At 36.9% G+C, this 23,707-nt stretch overlaps 1 protein-coding gene across 6 annotated transcripts in view; it reads left to right on the top strand.

The window, feature by feature from the left end:
- The window catches only part of ARHGAP15 (Rho GTPase activating protein 15), a 573,492-nt gene that overhangs the window by 26,229 nt on the left and 523,556 nt on the right, over nt 1-23,707 (top strand). For 5 of the 6 annotated variants that reach the window (XM_058694796.1, XM_058694791.1, XM_058694813.1 and 2 more), the window contains exon 2: nt 2,983-3,161. In XM_058694796.1, coding sequence (XP_058550779.1) covers nt 2,997-3,161 — 165 coding nt within the window. In that variant the 5' untranslated portion in view covers nt 2,983-2,996. Of the gene's footprint in view, nt 1-2,982; nt 3,162-23,707 lie in introns of those variants that run through there. The other variant, XM_058694803.1, reaches the window with a different exon arrangement.

Below are 23,707 nucleotides of genomic sequence, written 5' to 3'. Positions count from 1 at the left end.
CGCCCCTGCATTTACTTTTTAAAAAAAGTTACATATAGGGGCGCCTGGGTGGCTCGGTTGGTTAAGCATCTGACTTCCACTCAGGTAATGATCTCACAGTTTGTGGGTTCAAGCCCCATGTTGGGCTCTGTGCTGAGAGCCCAGAGCCTGGAGCCTGCTTCAAATTCTGTGTCCCCCTCTCTCTCTGCTCCTCCCCTGCTCTCACTCTGTCACTGTGTCTCTCAAAAATAAATAAACATTAAAAAAAAGTTTTATATAATACTCTATATCTTATTCTAGTTAGATGTAGAAGATTCCCCATGTCTACATTAATGGCCAGATTTGATACATTTTAAAACCCTTCTCATCAAAGCATTTGTTATTATATTTCTATGGAATAGTGGAGATAAGGGTTTTTTAATTCAAATTTTTATTTCAAATCTTATTGAAATAGCTTTTATTCTCAGCTAGATACATTTTTTATCACTCACATAGAAACATAAAAATGAAAGTATGAACAAAATAATTAAGACATTTAATTTAATTAATTTAGTTAGAGATTTTTTTAAAGTTTATTTACTTTGAGTGGGGGAGGGGTAGAGAGACAGAGAGAGAGAGAGAGAGAGAGAGAGAGAGAGGAAGAGAGAATCCCAAGCAGGCTCTCTGCTGTCAGCACAGAGGCCGACATGGGACTCAATCCCACGAACTGTGGGGTCATGACCTGAGCCCAAATCAAAAGTCAGATGCTTAACTGACTGAGCCACACAGGTGCCCTTTAAGGATTTTTTTTTAATAAAAAAATTTTTTTTAATGTTTTATTTTATTTTTGAGAGAGAAAGAGAGAGAGAGAGAGAGAGAGAGAGATGGATTACAAGCAGGGGAGGGGCAGAGAGAGAGAGAGAGAGGGAGACACAGAATCTGAAGCAGGCTGCAGGCTCTGAGCTGTCAGCACAGAACCTGATGCAGGGCTCGAACTCACAAACCATGAGATCATGACCTGGGCTGAAGTCAGACGCTTAACCAACTGAAGTCGGAGCCACCCAGACACACCTAGTTAAGGAATTTTTAAACCGACTTTCATGTAAACATCTTTATGAGGTATAACTGAAATACAGTAGTGAAAGTACTTAATACATACAATTTGATCATTTTTAATGTATGCGTACAATTGTTAAACCATCTCCACAATCAAGCTAGCAAACATATCTATCATCCCCAAAAGTTTCTTTGTATTCACTATAGTCCATTTTTCCCTTCATCTCTAGGCAATCACTGATGAGCTTTCTTATTTAAATATTAGCTTGCATTTTCTAGAATATTATGTAAATTAAATAATAAGTACTCCATATATATATATATATCCATATTATCCAAAAATATATATATATATATATTTTTTTGTCCTGGCTTCTTTCACTTAGCTCAAAGAATTTGCAATTCATCCATGTGGTCCCATGCATCAACAGTCCATTCTTTTTATTGTTGAATAATATTTCATAGTGTAGATTAACTAGAATTTGTCGATTCACCTGTATGAATCTTTTTTTTTTTGGAATAAAATAGAGGCCTTTTACTTTTTCTGTCCATTGTTTTTGGGGAAAATTATTAGTTTCTCTGATCTTTATTTTTCTCTTCCAGAAAAATATGAGTTTAATGTTTATCTCATGGGAGTTTTGTGAGAATTGAATCACTGAGTGCATTGCCTGGCACATAGTAAATACTCTACAAATATTAACTTCCTTTCTAAGTTATCACTCAATTGCCTTATTGGTATCAATTGTAAGGTAACACTTTGCTCCTATTAAAATGTTTTCATCCTTTTCTAATCATTTTAGTGTTGACTTAGCTTGAGCACTATCATGATGCTAGCTAGCCCCTTTGTCTCTGTCCAATACAGTTAGCTCCCTAAAATATAATCATTCTTTCGGATTATACTGGCTTCGGTAACTGATGACAGTTGATTCTAATACTAGACACATGTGCCAGACTAGCTATGGGATGTCTATAAGTGAGACACAGAGACAATAATCAGGCTAGAAGGAGGTCCATTTCTACAAGCTCGGAAGCTGTGTTTGCACTGCAAATATTCTCTTTTAAATGAGATGATATGTTCATTTGAGGGGCTTGTGGAGAGGGGAGATTGAAAAGGATTATGGATTTGAGGAAGCATCTAAAGCCCTCCTAGTCCACCCACTGATGTTGCCACAGTTCAGTTCTCTTCATTTTCTTTTCCAAATTATTGTTTCCTCACTGCCACTCCTTTACAATTTTCCTCCCTAATCATACTTCTTCCATTAAAGTAAATATAAATAAATAAATGGTTTTGATTTTCTCTTTCTTCATATTCTTCATAAATACTATGTCCAACAGAGCTACTGAACAGCAGACATTGGCAGATGGCAGAGGACAAAGGAACTTTAATTTCCTTTCTTAGGTATTGTGAGTAGGGGTAGCGGCTAGGACTGAACACCATGCAAATAAGTCGAGGCCAACATATTAGTCAATGGGACCAGCTTAGTTTGCCCAAAGCTAATTCTAGTCACTTAAATATGACCTTATCCACATAGGTTTTTGTTCACCAAAAAAGGCTGCTGATATTAGCGTGTAGTGGTGGGATGGGGTGGGGTGGGTAAGAGATCAGTGATGTTGTGAATGACAACAGCATATACATTAAAGATGTTCTGTTGGCAACATCATTTCTACATAAGGAAGACTGTATCATATTGCTATTAAGAGTTCCTTAATGGATTTAGGAACTACAGAAGTATGAGTGTGCTGCCCATGAACTTTTAAGTCCTCTGACATGCATAGTACTGTCCACATGCAGAGGCCCCAGTTGATAAAAACAATTAGAAACTAACTATCTTCTTCTTCACTATTCAGAGAGATGGAAATTATTTGTTCCATTTCTGGACCTTAGTGATTAATAGGAATGTGCACTCCATCAAATTTTTCTTGGAAAAGATATATTTGGAATAATACAACACTTTTATATTTTATCAGGATAACGCTATAATATGCAGAAATCTACAAATTCTGATACCTCTGTGGATACCCTGAATTCCACCCGTCAAGGCACCGGAGCTGTGCAAATGAGGATCAAAAATGCCAACAGCCACCATGACAGGCTGAGCCAAAGTAAATCCATGATCCTCACCGATGTTGGGAAGGTCATTGAACCCGTAAGTCAAATACCCCAAAACCCCCATGTTTCCTGATACAGAATTCTGTTAAAAAAGCTAATTAGCTTTGTTTTATTTGTTTTCCTAATGTCTATGAGAAAACTGTTTTTGTAATGCATTTTATCTTGCCTACTTATAGTCATAATAATATCCCCAGTTGTGAGAGAAGAGCTGGGCTTAATCCAGAGTGATAAAGTGGATTTGGAGTAGACTGAAGAGCACCTTTGACTCATTTTAAGGGCCTCCACTATCATGCTTCAGTGTTATAAAAATAATGAGGTTATGCTAGCATGTGGTGTTTGTACTTCCAAATACAGTACATCACTTTGAAAAGCCAGAGGCTAAAATTAGCTAAGAATGAACTGGGGGTGGGGGGGGGCGGGGAAATCTTAAAAAAAGGGAAAATCTCTTCTTTAAAATCTCCCAACAATATATAAAATTGGAATTATGATTTGATTTGGAATGAACCTAAATGATTGAAATGGTGTGGCGACTGAAGGTTTGGAGAGGAAGCCATTTTGTCTAGATAATGTGTCATTAGGAAGATTTGAAATAAAATAGTTAGAGATGAACTCTACTGCCAATTGTGTCCCTGCCCCTGCACGCATCCTGAGCCACTAAACACACTGATTGCGATGAGTCTCCTCTGGTTAATTTTCTTCCATAATGGTGGTAACTTGCAGCTGAGGCCATAGGATGTTACAAAATTATTTATGCAATGTTAGCCACTCTTTTGGACCCCAGATCTATTTTGTTTCTCACAGTGAGAGCAAGAGCGGGAAATAGGTTAGCTGGGGAAGGGCTGTGAGTCCCAGTCACTTTGCAGAAACATGTGAGCTATTAATTGAGTGTTCTGTTAATATCGTAGGGGCCTATGAAATATTCAGCGCCCTGAGTTATTAAATGGGATAAACTTGCTAAGTGGCATGTTACTGATTATATTTATTCTCTGTTTTCACTCGAATTTCAAGTGCGAAATTAACCCACAACCATCTCAGGAACCAGGATTTTAATCATTCTTTCTTCAGGTATTGTAGGCAAATTTAGTGTGAGGGAAGCCAGTGATTCTATTTTGGGAGTGGGAGATACATCCTGAGATAAGGTACCGAGAGATGCGTTTCTCTTTATTGACTTTCTCATTTAAAAGGATTGTCTGCTGGGAGGCACAACGCTGCTGGTGTTTAAACCAGCTAAAATGTTCCTCAACTATGAACTTGAGACATGGTTAGAGTAAATTATTGGAATCTCTACAATGTATTGTCAGTAAGAACTGTACCTTTGAAAAAGTTTAAAAGTTAAGTATATTTAATGATGCCTAACATATTTTATTGGCTGTGTTTAACAAAAGGCACTATGCCACAGTTGTTTTTGACAAGCATGAAAACATCACAGCATGAGACTGCAAAAGGAATTATGGAGAGAAATTACAAGTGATCCATCTCTCAATGAATTATCCACCTCAATAGCCCGCAGAACTCAGCTACCAATTAACACCTACTTTATTACATGTTGGGATGTACTTAATAACTTTCATGTGTTTATGCACTATTACCTTGACTGATGCCTCTTGTACAATTAGGCATAATTGGCATATCAATATGCAAAAGTTAAAAGGATTAACCCTCTTAAAACTAATGAGCATTTCTGTATCCAGCTGCTAAATGAGACAAAATTAGCATTTTTCACTTTTGGGCAGGATTTTATCATGCAGTTTCTCATTGTTGATATTACCTTGTTACATAACTTTAGTTTGGGGGGTTATATGCTGGACTGCTAGAGAAGAGTTTTCCAAAGTTAAATTAGCTATAATTATCCCAGCTTTTGTTTCCGCATTCTTAGCCTGGGCAATATGTATTCCTCGATAAGGAACAAAAATAAAAGTTACTTTTGGTTATGTGTGCTCAGTGCATAATTATATAAAAGGGGTATTTTAGTGAGGATATGTCATTTCACCGAGAAAACTTGGCGCAGAGATACTGTATTGAAAGCTTGCCATGGCACTAATTTTCTTTCTGTCTCGGTTCTTTTCATCTCTTTTTTCCATGCACAATTTTCTGACTAGATACTGACAGAATGTAAAGTATTTTGGCATATTTATTCAAACAAGCCTGTTAAAGATATCTGCTGAAGCTAAACTAAGAACTTGATTTTTCAGAAGTTGGAGGTTGGGGTGAGGTCAAGGGGGGCAGATCTTGAACTTCGGAGAGGTGGGAGGAGATACATTCTAAAAACGTGTGCACATGTCACATGCAGCATGGTTTGTTGTAACAGAGACACATACGTTTAATCTGCACAGAAAAAAATTAGGACTACTTTAGAGTAGTCCTATGTGTGTTATGCTCCCTGTTTCATATATATGGCACATCTATACTACATGTTCCCTGGCATAACAATTATGCAAATCTAATATGGACTTATTGGAGTATATAACACGAGAATCTGATGTTACATTCGTAACGATTTAACTTATTACCGAAAGTGATGAAAAGATTCTAGGGTCAAATCAATTATATAATTTTGTCATTAATTCATAAAATCCTCTTTTTTCATTGTGTTCAATTAAAATTTGTTTAATATGACTGTGAACTCAGAACACCACATAAAATTCTCCCATATACGTCATAAGAGTCTAGCTTCTTGGTATCCTAAGCAGAACAGTTTGAAATGCCAATATAAACATTTATTTGACCCCGTGCTATGCAAACACAGGTGATTTACTTATTAAGTTAAAGTTGTCATTACCTAAGTGCTGCAGGGAAGCATTTCCATAAAACAGGCATTAATCCTCCATTAGTACTTCATTGGCGGTGTGCATCATTTTCTTTAAAGACCAAAGAATCATTTTTATGTAGTTGGTAAGATCAGTGCCTTTTCAAGGTTTAAAGAGGCCACTCTGCTACCTGGGAAATGTTGGAGAGGTGGGAAGTTTGGACACGGGAGGACGTGGTTAGCAGAAAATTGCCTCTCTGTAAGAGAGATCTGGAGACCTCCACTTGGTGGGGAAGGAACGCTCCTTGGTCTCAGTGATTTGTTGTCTCATTCTGATCACCGGAGTGAGACCTCTTAAAGGTGGACTGCTTATTTACTCGAATGTGCTAAACACAGAAGCAGACGGCTTAGTGAGCGTAAATGGGGGGCAAGTGAAGTGTGCCTCTTTAAGGGCTGAAAGGCTAATGTGCAATCCAGCAAATAGCTAATGCAAAAGGTTTAATGTGGCTTTGCTGTTATTTATAAGAGGGAAGCTCCAGCGTACTAGACAGTTTAGAATAGATATTAATGAAGAGTTTAAATAGCCCAAATCAAGAAAATTGCAGACATAGGATTTGCAGACAGGAGCAGTTTCGGCATTTAATGCTGGTGTCTTAAGCAGCAACATATATGAATATTCACCATTTCCATCCTGTAAACTCCACGGAAATGCAATACTTTATTCATGGCCATCATGGACAGGGAGATATCTTTTTATTAGTGCTAAGATGAGGACTTAAGTCGAGCCCTTCCTAAACGCTAACTCACAAGACTCCTTTTGCTTCCATTAACAGACTGTGCTTGTTCATTTTTCTTTTTTAATATATTATAAAGAAAAAGAGGAAACAATTTTCTTTTGTTTCTTACTTCTGTGATTATAGGATACTTGCCAAAGTTGTGGCTAGCCAAAAAGGCAGACATAAAAATTGCTACTAAAAATATAAGCCTTCTGTTTCGCAGAGTTTTTGAGAAATATTATGAGACTGTAGGACTTGTCCGTGTTTACTTCGAATCAAGCTTATAGTTAGGTTTGAGGCTTTGTTTGTATAAATTGTCCTGAAGTGGATCCTGATATTTAATTAAAATGACACTAAATCACATTGAATTGATAAGACTTGGCATCTCAAACAAAGGTAATTGCCCGTATTGGTTTTCTGCAAAAATAGCGCTGCTTGGAAAATGTGCAGCCAACACAGACTGTCAACTCCATTTATAGATCAATATGTGAAAACCATTGATCAGGCAGGCATGTATAACAGTAACACTTTGCATTTATTTGTTGTTTTTATACCACATTAAGGCTTACAGGATTATAGGCTTCCTAAATATTTTGACTTCCTCATAAATATATGATCTGTTGCATGTTAATTAAATGAGAGTCTGCAGCCATTTCTAAAATTGTTTTTAGTTTGATGATTTCCTTTTATTGCTGTGGATCGTATGATCTGAAAATGGATTAGTTTCCTTCTGCATAAAGATTATTAAAGCTTATTTTAATGTGTCCTATTTAGTGTAAGATGTGACTGCCTTTTTGCTTTGAAAAATATAGATACAGACAATTATTTTCTCTTAGCGAGTGGCTGATCTTTTTTTATTAACTGAACATTCTCAGTGCTCAGGGTAGAATTATTTCCTGACATATTTTGCACACTCTGTAGATAACGGGTCTTCTTGATTTCTCCTGATAGAATTTTTTTTTTCTTTTCTTTTTATCTAGGCCTATAGTACAGGCATCTGATTAAACGTTACGTGGAAAATAAACTGATCATCTCAATTAAATTCTAGACACACACAAATATAATTTGAATTCTATTTTTCTCATTCGAGAACAAGCCTTATGAACTGTTCTTGTACACTGCATTCTGCAGTTAAATCTTTCTTATCTCATCAATGTAAGGACAGTGTTTTGTTCCTAATCTTTATTGGACTATTGTGGATGACATTTGTAAGCCATTTTGGTTTATAAGGGAAAGCTAGAGGACAGTGGAGTGAGACTCTCCATAGATCCAAGCCTCAGATATGACTACGCAATAATGTGTCTTCCACTGCAATTTTCTTTGCCACAGAGAGGTCAATTTTGTTGAGAAATCTTTTTATATCCTCTATATACATTAGGAGTGCTGCTTTCGAGACAATACTTGGCTTTGTATACAATATTAAAGCAGCAATAAAAGAAACAAGATTTCAGAAATAGAAAAAAAAAATCATGAGATCCAAGGGTTACCTAAGGTAACTACTGTGCTGTACAACAGACTCAAAAGTTTATTAGCCAGAATTTTGACTTTTACATAATATGCGCTGGGGTGGGATGGTGGAGAATCCAAAACCACCAGAGATTTCTTTCCTTGTCCTTGCTATCCCATGTCATCTCCTGAAGTAAGCATTTTTAACTCTCGTTTCCAGGCACAGACTGGACATGCCAAAGGTTCAGAAAGTTTACAATGACAGCGTAGAGTCCGTGCTTCAAAGAATGAGCAGAGGCTCTTGAATTCACGTCTATGGCTGCCTCGTTTTCATTTTAACTTGAGCATAGCTAAATTTGTTTATAATCTCCTACTGATTGAACATGGCGCTGAATGTACATGAGATACATTTTTTTAAAAGTTAGTCCTCTGATTACTAATTTGAATCCAAAACTCTAACCTTGTTAGCATCTGGACTTATTTCCATAATAACAACCCCTTCAGAACCTACAAAGTAATGAATAATTGACAACAAATGAAATGTTTTGATAGTTGTCGGCACAAAGCATGTTTAATGTTTTGTGTTGCTTCCTAGCTAATTATGTAGATGACACATTTGTCAGACCTTGACTGCCATTAGAAACGTGTTTCCAGAGGGGAGAAAAACAGGCTATTCATAGAGTAATTAACTAGAATGCTCAATGACCTGTGAGAGATTCAAATCGCTGCCAGTTCAGACATTGTTTTGTTACAGAAGCAGAGGGGTAATTAAAATTCCAAATTACAGTCCTATGATGGAGCATTTGTTTGTTGACAGTATACTCTTACTCTAGTTTGTTAATTCTTTTTTAAATTGCTTCTAATCCATTTTATAGCTTTAGGAGTTCCGTCTTTGAATTTACTGACAACTAATATTATGGTAAATTGTACTTCAATGGAGTACTGCGGTGCCTCACAGTTTCAAGGGAGCACAAGGTGGGTGGGATAAAACAGCTCCTTCCCTAAACTGACATATCAGGTGCTGTCAGTAGGAATGCCACTAACGTGGAACATCTTGTTAAATACTGCATTTCCATTTCTGCATTAGGGGTAATGTCCTAGCAGAAAATGCAGAGATAAACAGGAAGCAATGATGAACACCTAAAAGAGAGAAAGAAACCTAATCTCTCAACACGAAATGATTGATTAAGGGGTTCTGTTACCGAGGAAGAGAGAGGAGCTGGGGCTGAGGATGATTTGGGGAAAGGTGTTGAGTTTAATGCAGGAGACGCAACAGTCTGAAGAAAGCTCTCACAGATCACTCGAAAAGGAGGGCATATTTTAAAAAGTACCCTTCCATCTCAGCTCAATAACAAAGCTCAGGATAAGAGGTATTACCGTGAAATTTTTTCAAGGAATTATTGGCATAGTTTACAAATCCAGAAGGCTAACATAGTCTAAAAGATTCAGCTCAAGTGAAATATTTATTTAGGTTGCTGAAAGTGAGAATATAGTTTTATTAAAAAGATCTGACAGAAGTCACATGGTGTTTGATGCAGGCGAGCTGACAGAGGCATCCAGTGAGCGTTGATTATCCCGAAGTCACTGTCAGCTAGGATTGATTTTCACTTTCTCCGTTTATGTAACGGTTCCTGTAATACAGCTGACCCCGAATCACGTTACCTTGTCATTTCTCTGCATGGATCAAGAAGAGATGAGCTGAAAATAGCTAGACACTGACCTTGAACTTGCCAGAAAAGTGAGAAGTGACAGTGGGGTTTTTCTGTAGTTCATGTACAAAGATTAAGGCAAACTGTTCCTCTGTTGAGTTCACTGTAGCAGCACAAGGGGGCAGAGCAGTACTAGAGATTACAGGTAAAACAGCTTTTGCACCAGCATGGAAAGGCTCTGAAATACTAAGTTAGAGCCAGAGGTCTCATTTTTACATCTTAGTGTAGACATAAAGGAGAATTACTGATGAATCAAAATCTCGGGTCCCCTGATGTTCATAATCAGTAATCTGAAAGTGTACATTCTAATTAAAAAAAGGTTACCTAATACTCTGTGTGGCAGCAACTATGCTTTTCACTAAATTATTTGCAGCACCTCTTATTTAATTCATATTATACTCTTCACTCTTAAAATAACTTTAGTTATTATTGGAACTATAGTCAATATTATCAGGAGAGTTTTATGGCAAATTCCTAAAGTGATATGTGTTGTTTTAGGTATAAAGGAATCAGAAGATGGGAAACAGTCTTTTTATACTTATTAAGTATCAAAACCCCAAGATTAATATTGGACAGTGTTATATAGGAATGTGCAGCCACAAAGAGGTAACATGCAAACTGGAAAATGATGTTTGTCATGTGATTTACACTCATCTCTACTTTGTAAAATTTCCCATTTTATCATCTGCCTTGGTTTTCAAAAATGCTCTTTAATAGATCATCATTATAACCTTGGCTAATCTAAAACACCGTATGTTGGACATTGTCCTTTGCTTGCTAGCACTTAGTCAAGCTAAATCGTTGTTGCACTGATGCTGAATGTTTCTCATAAATGACACCCAGGGAAACAGAGAACTGAAGCATGTTGAGAAACAGAAGAAGAACAAACACTGACTTGATTATCTCCTAGGTTGTAAATGCCGTATGTAATGGCAAAATAGCATCTTTGCATGTGTGATGATGCCACAATAACATTGTAAACCTCCACAGCAACAAGATCCATTCTTGCATATAATGGATACTTTCTCTGGGTGTGTGTGTGTGTGTATATATATATATATACACACACACACACACACACACACATATATATATATACACACACACACATATACATCTATTATGCATATACATGTATGTATACATCTCTCTATCTCTAAAGGTATAGATATACAGAGAGATGTATAAAATATTTATATATTTAAGATTATTTTTGTATTCTGGGAAAAATAACTGCATGCATACATTTGCAAGTTGAAATATCAAATTGCTTCAATACTCCTGTAAATTTAACTCAGGACACACTGACAATATGAAAATCTGAAATAAGTAGAATTCCAATATATTTCAAGGATAGAATAAAGAGAACATTCTGTTGCCAAGAATGAGGTTGAAAATATTCAGAATACCTGTGTCATCACAGAAGTCTATAAAACCTCATTTTTTGCCTCGCAGAGAAGAAAATGGCCTTGTGTTTCAAGCATAAATGATCCAACTTGGAAAGTTTTGGGGTGTGTGTGTGTGTGTGTGTGTGTGCGTGTGTGTGTAGGAGCGGAGATGGGAGAGAGGTATATGGTGGATTTACAGTTATGATTTGGGTATGTCTAAAACCGACATCTTTGAAGGCAATCCTGAAGCCCACTGCATTCCTTTGGAGTCCCTTGCATTCCTGCCTCCCGGAGTATGCAGAAGACCCCCTGTGTGCCTTCTCTCAGGTGGTGGGACACCCATCCCTAAATGGTTCATTAGCTTCTGCTTCTGAGGTCAAGGCAGATATAAAGGTGTTGGCTGCTAAAATACTTCCCCCAGAGTGGCTTCCCCCACCCCCCCAGTGTGTAAGGCTTCTAATAAGGGACTCCAGTCCCCGATGTGTTCAGATTAGGTTTATTGTTACCATCTGGTTAATTACCCTCTCAGGTTTGTGTTGAGAGGCATGAAAGTATTTTATCCAGCCTTTGAATCCCTGTGTTCCTAAAGAGATGTGGGTAAAGTACGTGTCAGTTTTCAAAGAGCATATTAAAAACTGATAAGCAGAACCATCTCCAAACAATACCATATAAGGAAAATGCATTACTTTTTACATGAATGCGTGTTACAAGCAATTAGCAAATGTATGGTGATGTGGCACCCTCTCCCAACAATGATGCCTTCTTCTTTACATGTAATCTCGTATGCTTCTCCTTTGAGGTGATAGATTTTTATGATTTCCATTCACTTCCAATGGACTGGCAATAGGTTTATTGGGGAAGAGATAGGGTTTGAGCTGTAACAGGATGTATGGTTGTCATTTGTCAAACCAGTTTAAGGATATACAAAAGTGAAAGAGAAATCATATACTAAAAAAGTGAGAATACATTCCTTGGGGAAAGGTGGGGAAAAAACCCCCAGGAAATTCAGAGTTATTTTATTCTTTTTCCTCTTCCTGTTATTATTATTATTATTATTATTACTACTACTACTACTACTACTACATTCTACATTTTTTCCCTAGAGAAGCATCAGCATGTTATTTCTAGTGGCCACTGTAGTTACTATGATATGGTACATTTTCCACATTCAAGTGCCTTTGATAACTAGAATTACACCGGCTAACCCTCTCAACCCAATTGTGTTCCAGTTATTTTAGATACCAGCATTTGGGTGAAAACAAAACAATAGCAGAAAATGAAACATAACCACATTCAAGTGTTTAAATATCAAATGGTCTGATTCTGAAAACCAAAGGGAAATAGATCAGATGGTTTTACTTCCTAAGTCAAACCAGAAACCAAATGATTTATCCCTTAGGAAATGATTTCAATAACTGAACATTTCCCCCAAGATTCCAAGGTGATATTAGATTAAGAATGGGTTTGAAAGTGTTCACAAATAGTAGTCTTGTTTTTGTGTGAGTGCCCTTCCACAATACCAAAGACATAAACAACCAGCAGACTGTGTTCTTTCTATTCCTTCATGAAGAAATCAGTGCTATTCTGGCCTCATGATTTCATCTTATTTCTGTGGAGGAAGAGGAATAGTGATGACACTAACTTTCCTCCATGACTTTCAGTCACCTGACTTGCTTTTTTTCCCACAGGGTAAAAGGAAGCTGTAGTTTTAGTATTTCCAATGAGAAGGGACATGTGTCTCCTTGCATTGAATTGTCTTAGATCATATCATGTAGCACAAAGTGACCCAATATAGGAAGACAGGAAAACAAAGTGACAGTTTTGTTTGCTCAAATATAAACAACACCATCGTCAAAACATAGGGGCAAATTCTGGAGGCCCACAGCCAGATTGAAGGAATTAAATAGCAAGAATGATATTCTGTGCTTAAATAAAATGTATTCAAGGCATAGTCTATAATCAGCAGTGAAAAGATAACGAACAAATGAGCTTAGCTCAGGTTAGCCAAACTGACTGCAACTACTACTCTTTTTAAAATCCATGATAAAGTGAATTGGCTGATGCTTGATAATACATCACCCACTGTGGTCTTACCTATTGATCATAGCCTGACAATGGGTAACCTTTCATGGCAACTTCCTCTTTTACCATGAATTATTGACAGTGTTAATGCCAATAACACATGATCAAATAGACAGGAAAGAAGTTTACATTCCTGGATGTGCTATCCTTAACCTCCATGCTTTTAATATCATAGTTTAAAAAAAAAAAAGGAAAAAGGAAAAGAAAGAAGACATTTTCTTTCTTGTCTTGAAAATACCGATGAATTAGCTTTTACTTTCACACAGAGTATTAGTGTGACATCCTTATAATTCTCATCTATAACACATTTTGGAGAATAAAGCCCAAATTTTAAGGGAATATTATAATTGTCATTTTGACACCAGTGTCCTCTACCTTGTATAACAAAAATCCTAGGGATAATGTTGTGTCCTAAGGTCCCTGAATTAATAATTTCCTGCTCACTGAGTCGCCATCCTCCCAACCCTGCCTTTAAAAGTCCCTCAAATAGGAAGTGAGCAAGCAGGTCAACTACTTTCATTCATTCATTCATTCATTAGTCCTTTCCTTTATTCATCTGACAGCAATTTATTGGTACCTCCTATATGTCAGAGACTGCTTTGCATGCTGGGGATATAAAACAGAAAGAGTCTCCATGTCTTGGAGGTCATATTCAAGTGAGATATGGTCTTTTCCTGGGTAACCTCGGCTCAGCCCACTGGCCTCCTCATTTTGTCCCCGCAGCACCACCTCACCCTTAACACTAGTGTCAGCATCATGCACCTTACATTTTGTCGCAAAGATTGTACACAGGATTTAAAACACGGCCTGTGACATTAGAGACCTTCATTATCACTTCCAGGGGATGTATTCCTGTGGATTGTAAATCTCAAATAAGATGTCTTTTAAAATTTTGATTTAATTTAAATTCCCAGCTGATTCCCACTCCCACCTGATTCTAACCTACTTTACACTCTATTTTTGCACATGTTGACCGATTTTGCTGTGTCTCATCTCCTTTGACATATACGAGTCATTAAGGTACTTTCTTTGGTAACAAGTCAAGGTGCAAGTATTTTTATCTGGTTAAATTGATAATACCTCTTTTATTTATTCTATGTTCTTACTCCCCCTTCCATGTCTTAATGAATTTTAATGATAAACTTTTTATTGGAGTCAAAGTAATAATTCTTATGAATAAAAATTAAAATGTTAGTATGTTTACTTGACATCTATGACTGTTTATGCTTTCAACATGAAAATTGAACACATACCCAATTTAGGCTTTTATAGAACTTTCAAAATGTTCACCATGTTTTTGACTTTTAAAAAGATTTTATTGTGATCTTTGCTGTTGGGTTCTGACTGAACATTTTCCTCCAAGTAGCCATGATGTGTGGAATTTTGTGGGGTTACTCATGGAAGGAATGATCTAATTTACAAACCGACTTAAGCAGTCCATCATTAGTTCTGTTCTTGTCTATGAGGAGTTTGCCATTATAGCTCTTAAAACTCATTGCCAGACATGACACGACTGTGTACTTGTACTAAAACAAAGGTTGATAATGCTAACCATGAAACAAAGATTGGAGAACATAGGCTCTGTTGAAATATGAATTATTTTGAGGCTTACTTCATTTGGAAGAAAGAAAGAAAGAAAAGAAAGAAAGAAAGAAAAGAAAGAAAGAAAGAAAGAAAGAAAGAAAGAAAGAAAGGAGGGAAGGAAGGAAGGAGGGAAGGAAGGAAGGAAGGAAGGAAGGAAGGAAGGAAGGAAGGAAAGAAGGAAAGTAGGAAGAAATGCTTTGAAGAGTAATTTCTTCAAACTAGGGACAAATACAGTGACATCCATGTAGTGAAATGAACTCATCAGTTAACCAGCTTAAAGAGTTAGCTTCCCTAAAACAAGGTGATTCTTAGATATTTCTGATTATTTGCTCATTCACAAAATAGGCTCTATTAGACATCACAATTCCTTATTTCTCATATGTAGTTTAAGTAGATAGCGGTCTTGCTATGAGAATGAGAGAGGAAACCCAGATTAAATTCTGGATGCCTTGAAGAGAACAGTTTTGCACCTTTTGACTATGACCCTGAGCTTTTCTCCACTCATACTGCCCTTTCTATATCTGAGTTCCTCATCTCCTGCCTGACTGCTTAGCTAAAACCAGTCTCAGAAGATCCATGCTTTCCAGGGTCACCCACATGTCCCTAGAACTCTGATAGCTTCCTTTCACCTATGCTTCAAGGACCTGCTTAAGGACAATATTGACTTCATATATATTATTTACATTCTGTAGTAAGGCTATCGGGTTGAATGCAGGTGTTAACAAACAAGCAGCTGACCGAATTTTGCCCACAGGCAGTTTATTTTGTTTGTGAAAGGGCGGGCCTACACAGGCCGGCTCCATCTTGTTCTGTGTCCTTCGCCTAGACCACACCTCCTCCCCTTGGGTAACCTCCGGCTCACCTGTTCAAACTTCCTGATCAAAACAGGCCCAGCGACCTGCTTAACAGGACTCCGACCCTTCCCCAGCCAATCGGCTGAGGCCACAGCCATTACCTCACCAACTGCCCCTAGGCCCCAATAAAACCTTTGTCCTTTTGAAACTCCTCTCTCTCCCTGGTATCTCACCGCTGCGTCGGTGCAGGTAGGGGATTGAGCTCGAGCTAGCTCGAATAAAGGCTCTTTTGCTTTTGCATCTGACTCGGCTCCCTGGTGGTCTTTGGGGATCATGAATTCTGGGCATAACATTTGGCTAGGATGATTTAAAAATTTTTGAATTTAAAAGCCTTTTGTTAGAGTTGTGTCTTCACTAATTTATGTTACCTGCTTGGGCCTGAATGCTTGCTTGGCATTTCAATTTGCAATCTTAAAGTTATTTCATTGATTGGCCTATTCAGGAGTGAGAGCATACTGAGGCAAGTCAGAAGATGACAATTGCTAGTTATAAATTTGGAAATTCAGAAGATGACAATTGTTAGTCATACATTTGGAAATGTAGTCCCTACCACATTTCACTGACAGTGTAAAAACATTCTGTTATATAGCTAAATATGAATTTTCTTATTCAGATTTTCTCATTTGGGTTTAATTTCAATTTTAGACACTTACATTATTATAAATTAACAAACATCTTGCTGCCTTTTATACAACACTAAAAAATAACTGTGATTATCTATGGAAATGGCGTTCTCTTGTCACCAAGTTATAAATATTCTGTTTATTCTGGGTTATCTATGATTTAACTTTTGTGGGTTTTGTTAAATAGTTCTGAAAACTTGATGAAAAGCTACTTTGTATTTAAGTGAAGCAGTACACTTCTAAATCTTATAAAAAAAAAAAAAGAATCATACCAGGACTTTAAAAATGAGAAATGATGCTATTTAACAGTTCACAATATTATGCAAAATTTAAATCAACTTAGATTTGACTAGTCATCTTATTACTTACCATTTACTTTACATTCCTACTAATTAAACTTAATTTGAAGACTTTTAAACTTTGTTAGAATTTGTATTTCTTTTTCAGTGGACATGTGACATCCCATAAGAAATGAAACAGACATAAAAATGAGTTCCACAGTCTCAACTCTGCTCCCTATAGCCAAACATTCTTTTTTCTGAAACCTCCACTTCACCAACTCAGAAGCTGTGTGCGTTTATGGAGAGAGATTAGGTTCACATGAGGAAGGAAAAATACCTTTGAAAGAAAGACCAAAGAGCTCTCAGAGATCTCTCGATTTGCATGTTGCATCCTTAATTCGACCTAAAGACCTGTTTTATTTGTCCCACATAGTGTTTTTACCTTCTTTCTTTTTAATTGAGCTGAAATGTGAACATTGTGAACTTTTGCATAAAAATTTGTATATGTGACATCTCTCAAAAATTCAGAAATTCTGGCGTTACTAGGCTGGTTTCCCAAAGGGCAGGCAATAACAGCAGAAAGTGAGTAGCTGTTGATGCATCTAGATGGGACAGGTGCCCCCTAGTTCGCAGTAGTTGAACTAGAATCCTCTCACTGGGCCATGTCACATAGCTGACATCTGAAGGGGGGATGCCAACTGCAGCATATGCACTCCAGCCTTCTCTACTTGCCCGCGAAGGACAAAAGGAAGCTGAGTTGTCATTCAGATAACTGTAAACTCATGTCTCCTTTGAGTGTAACTTTCCAAGTTGCCTCTTCGAGATGGGAATAAGGTTCTGAAATAGGAAGAAGTGGGCTCTTTCATATATTCGGATGGTTATTTACAGAAACAAAACTTTGGAAAACTTTATCCTTTGCTGATTTCCAGAGACACTAATTAGTGCCCCTGTGGCACACATATCTCCCATGACAAATCAAAGACTCTGTCATGGGGAAATGTGGCAAGTTTCTGTTCCTGAAGTGGCCCCTCCAGGTTCAATCAGAGCTGTCAGTGGCAAGCATCATAAAGAGGTTGTAATGCCCCCGTTGGTTAGTTATGAGTTTGGTCCATGTTCAGTATTTTGACCAGTAACATTTGACTCTAGCCAGGATTAGAATTATTTTTTTAGGTAATGTAAGCCAGGCATGAATCATACTCTCGAGTAAATCTACACGATGGTTACCTTTCAAGTGCTTTGCCACCCTGTGGCAGCAAATAGGAGTCTGATTGTGAACATGAAGTAATGCTGGGCAGACCTCGAAGACTATCCTGACTCTGCCTCTTCCTGACTATGTTACTTTGGGAAAATTTCTTTTTGGACATTCTTATACATATGTTCAAATGAATAAAACAACACCAGTTACCTATAGAGTAACAAAGATGAAAGGAAATAACATATATAAAGTGCTAGGAATGATCCCTGGGCACAAAGGAAGTATTCAAAAATTGTAGAAAATTGCTGTTATATTTATGTTCCTCATTTGTATGAAGTCATTTTAGCAGGTCTGGTATTGTAGCTTTGGGCTACTCTGTGCCTCTGCCACTGGATCATCATCTTTCAGTAAACAAGCTCTCAGTACTCACCTGTATTCTGAACCATTTTGATTCAAGCTAGGGCTCTTCTTACTCAACCTATTCTTGATTTATTGCAGCTTCTGATTCTTAGGCAAATCTTCTCTGGTATCTGATACTGTTTGCATAATAATCCCTGCTGGGGTCCATCCTCAGCTATGACTCTAGTTAGCTCTTACATTACAATAATACCAATAGTACAAGTTACATTGCAATAATACCAATGTTTATCATTTGGGGGCATCTATTATGTACTTGACACAGTGCTACATGCTGTAACAATGAAGATTGGATTAAACCTCATACCAACAAATAAATGATGAAACTGAGATGTGATTCCAAAAACACCAGATACCAAAGCACAACCTTTGGTCATTCTGAGGCACAGTCTGTATAGATCCTAAGCCCTGAAATCCTCCCCTGTTGTAGACCCCATATTGAGATTCTGGTATATTCAGCCTGGCCCAGAGAACAAGTGGGAATCAGATGTATATTCTCTTTTATGCCAATTAAAGTTCTACTCAGCTTTAAAAAGCCAATTAAGTCTCAATCTCCTACCCTATGTTTTATCCGGCTGGCCTTTCCCTCATCCAAAATCATATAGCAATTATTCATTTGATTAAATATGTAATTATTTGTTATGCACAGCTTAGTGTATTTCTTTGTAATTTACTTTGAAAACTTACTAACCTTTATTACTATTGTTCAACTTTTTATATTTTTATATTGTATGTCCCCAATAAAGTGAAAAGTCCTTAAAATCAGACATTGCATCTAACCTCAAAAGAACCTGGTGGAAAATAAGCCATATAAGCCATATATGTATATATAGTTTAAAATATTATGTGATTAATAGCATCTAATGATATATTTTCTAATTTCTGAGCAGAACATCTTTGAAGACACAGAAGGGGCAAAAACACAAGAGTAAGAAAAAAGTAAAATCCAGGGATATAAAAATTATAAGAATAAAGGGATGGAATTGAGGGGAGGAAACCATATTAGTCCATCTATGCTTTGTCTCGGGATCAATGAAGTCACCATTGCATCCATTAAGGATCAAAAAGATGGCTCATGTCTTCAACTGCCTGTCTTATAATGCAGAGATTATGGCGTGTGTGCCAACCAAAAATTAAGCAAGAATTCCTCTCCTGCACAGCTGTTGTTTTCTGAAACGGCCAAAATTCTATTGCTCTTTATCCTTCTCCATCATATTAGAACCACACAGAAACTAAAACTCCCAGAAAACTACACAGTAGGGATAGTAGGGGACTGGCTATAGGATAAGGCCTCCTGGGAATTCTAGTAACCACAAGTACACTGCTAAAGATGGAGCTGGAGTTACCACCAGGAGCACCAGTAGAAGAGCATTCTGGGCACTTAGTTTTATATACATAAATATAATTAGTCCATTGCGCCAGAGAATAAGACAAGGAAAGCTGGAGATGATCCCACCTGTATTTAGCAAAACCGATTAAGTAGTTGGTTGACTGAAAAACTGATGGAGAATGGTGGCTATCAAACTGCTCTCAAGCTGAATCTAACTCCAAGAAGAGAATTCAGCCACCCCTCTGGATAATGAATTCAGTTGAGAAATTGTCACATGAACTTTTGTAACCAATGGAGATTGTATTTGGCCCTATGTAACAAAAAAGTGGACATATAAGTAAGTAAATGGGTACATAAATAATGGGCTTACTTTTTTGTGTAACAATAATCCAGGATGAGTAACTCCCCAACAGCTATAGTGCTTGGCTAAACAAAGTATCAAAGACATGGGCTTCTTTTCCGTTTTCCTCACCATCTTTAGAATGTGGTTTATTTCCAATTGCTAATCTTCTCATGGCCAGCAGATGGCTGCTTTACCTTTAGCAATTCAACTGCATTCCAGGCAGGAAAGAAGACAAGCAAAGGGCAAAGTCCTGTGCAAGCTGAACCTACACTCTTTTAAATAGCTTTCATGGAAGGCCGATTCAGTGATTTCTACTTACATCTCATTTTTCAAAACTATATCACATTTGCTTCAAGGAAGACTGGGAAATGTAATTTTTAATCAGGATAGTTCACTGCTGCAAACACAATAATATCAGATAGAGATAGGGCTAGCTAGTAAGAGATCAGAGTTAAATGATAGAGTGGATTAAGAGTGAGGCCGGAGCGAGGACATTCCTTAGATCATATAGGGTTTTGCAGTCTATGATAAGGAGCTTAGATTTTATTACTTGATGCACAACTATAGGCCACCGAAGGATTCTAAGCAGATGAATCTGGTAGAGAATAAGTTAGGAGAGGAAGGTGGAATAAGAAGGGAACGCTATTAAGGAGTCCAAACTATTCTTGGCCCAATAAATCATGGTAGCTTGTGCTAGATAGATTGAGTAAAGATATATGGAAGGAAACAAATTAAAGAATATTTTGAGTATAAGACTGAAAAGGCTTACAGATGGATTGAACGTAGGTGGCAAAGAAGTGGAAAGGCATCTGGGTGGAAGAAGACTTTCTTCCTGGATGGAGAGACTGGATTGATGATAGTGCCAGTCACTGAGATGGGAAGAACCAAGAATGGTATGGATTTTAAAAAGTGATCAGTTTTGGTCAAGTAGATTTGGTTGTGGAAAGTTTGAGATTTCAATGATGTATCAAAGTCAAAGTGTCAATGGGACAATCAATTATGTGAGTTTGGAGCTCAGGAAATAGGTATGCCCCAGAGATATAGAATTGTGATGCCAACTACCAGCAGGTGATATTTAATGCCACAGATATAGTCAAGACCCCATTAGGACACAGTGTAGACATAAAAGAAGGCTCACTGCAGGGTAAGTCTGCAAAGAAGTTGAAGGAGTGACTAGAAAGGTGGGGATGAACCAAGGGATATCCATGAGTTTCAAGAAAAAAGTGGTGCCTGAGAACATTTAAATAAATATATATGTCACTTACGTGCCTATAGATTCAGTCTCTTCAAAAACAAAAATATTTCATAGGAATGGAAATTAGGCAAAACTGGTGGATCCAAATGTTGTTATTATGACCTAAAGATATAATAAAAACAAGCATGCTGTTTGTTTCATGTATAGGTATTTTAGACATAATTTCTAATCATATATGAATATGCATGCATTTATAAGTAATGTTTATCCACATGCATTTGAACAAAATCTAAGAAATAGTAGTTATCTTCATACGTTTTAAATGTTATCTTTCTGCTCCTGGTAAAGGAAAACTCAAAATTTATTTTGCACTTTTAACTTTCCCATAAAAGGTATCAGATTCTGGTTCAAGAGAAGCAAACTCTCATTACAACATCACAAGGAATAAGAAAAAGTCAAAATGTCTGGAAAATGATAACTGGCTTCAACATGCAAAATAAATGTTCAAAGATAGAATCAAAGGGCAAACATCAAGGTAAAGATAAAGAAATAAACTACATAGAGATAACAAAGATAATCCACAAAACTAAGAAAAAAAAAGCTTTAATTTTATCTTGAGCAAATTGCATAGATATATTTTTGAACTTTATTTTTCATTTACAGTTTGCCCCAGGATAAAATGATAAGCTCTATTAATCAGAAAAGGTTAATGGCATATTATTTCTGTGGTAGATTGGTAACAGTCTCAGAACCAAGTTGTTTGTAACTTCTATCCAAGTGTACTATTGTACCTCAGCAGCAAATCACGTGAAAATGTCAACCGTATGTTTGATTTTATCCACTTAAAGAAAAAAAAAAATCCCACAAGGAACATTATAAGATAATGGAATGTGTAAAATTAATCGTTTTTCAAGGGGTCTTTTGCAGTTTTATTTTCCTTGGTTGAATTCCTTTCTCAATTTGGCCCTCAAGATATGCATTCTGTTATTGGAAGATGTGTTTGTGGTGACTGTACTGGAGCCCACTTTGAGTCAACTCACATTTATCAAACAATTCCCTCTCACCCAGATATTCCCAGTGTAGCCACTACCAGCGAGTCTTCTTTATTTGTACTCTCCATTTGTACCTGGTGGATTCTGTATTATATTAATTCATAAAGCCAACTCTGCCAGACTCCCTACGGTTACAATATTAAGGCTGTAACTGAAGCGCTATCTCTCATATTGATCTTCAACCAGAAGTTCTTTGTCCCGAAGCTTTTGTTTCACATTAAGACACTAATGATCATCTCCACCAAATGAGAAGCTTTAATAGTCACAAAAAGCTGAATGAAAAGACTTTGATCATCACCTTTGAAAGTGCTGTATTCCAACATCTTCCCCGTCCATAACTAGCAAACAATAACAGAGCTTGTTTTCTTTTTAAAGAAATAAACAAAATGCTTTAAAGAGACTTAATTTTTTTGTAAAAATTATCTCCTTTTTTGTTTGTTTTTGTCAAGTAGTTTTAGCCTTACACACTCTATTTGTTTTCTAGGTCATACAAAGACTGTTTGCCTGTGGGTTATTTTTAGTATTCTGATTTTTAACAATTTAAAAGTCTTTCTATAAGAACTGAAGTGTTATAAATTCAGCTGAAATTATAGAAAGTAGGAAGCATTTTAGAGTGCCTATCTGATTTATCTGTTAAAAGAATTGGTACAGATTAATCAGTGTAGGCTCCCCCATGTCTGGAGGGACAGAGAAACTACTTGACGGTTCTTTCATATTCACATCTCCTCCTGGAGAAAGTAGAATAATGATTCTATAATGAATCCCCTATATAAACACAATGTATCCTAAATATTAACGATATTTTTGTAATTGATCAAATGGGAAAAAAATCTCTTTAGGTATTAATTAGACATATTAACGTTATTCACTCCACTGCTAAAAAAGTAACAACACTATGGAGACTTTTCATATCCAAGTTTTAAATCAACTTCATGTTGTAGACTATTCATTTTCCCTGGGAACCTGCAGATGCACAATTTGAAAATGGACACTCTATAGTGGTAGACTTATGCATATACAGAAAGAAAACCAGAGAGGGTTAAAAAACATCGAGACTGAATTTTTATGGGTCATTAGCTCTTTAATGCATCTCAAGGGCTCCTAAACCAATGAACTGAGAGCCTTGGGAAACCTCTAGTCTGACCTGAGTGGAAGAAATAAGGAAGAGCGCAAGTATTACCAGTGCTCAACGCTATTAAAATATTCACAGAAGACTAATTTGAAAACATATTAACCACATAGTAAGTTAAGGCCTATCACAGATCAAAAGCTAAGTTTTGGGACAGGAAACAATTGGCGGAAGTAATTGGCAGATATTCAGGGAGGAAAGACTAGAAGAAAGAAGGCTGGGACGGAAAATGACCTGATAGCCATTTAAGGTCTGTGGTTGGCAAAGATCCTTATGATAATGATCTGCTTGCATTGGTGTTTCTTCCCTGAGGAGACAGATGCCTGAAAAACAGAAACTCTGATGTCTCCATGGATGTGGAGCAAGCTTCTGCATAGGCAGGCAGAATAAAAACTTTCCCCAACACAGTTTCTTACAACTACAGATCTTGGGG

Source organism: Neofelis nebulosa, chromosome 2 (genome assembly GCF_028018385.1).
Source record: "Neofelis nebulosa isolate mNeoNeb1 chromosome 2, mNeoNeb1.pri, whole genome shotgun sequence".
Taxonomy (NCBI): Eukaryota; Metazoa; Chordata; class Mammalia; order Carnivora; family Felidae; genus Neofelis; species Neofelis nebulosa.
The sequence above is the reverse complement of the archived record's forward strand: the minus strand, read 5'-3'. Positions and strand labels throughout refer to the sequence as shown.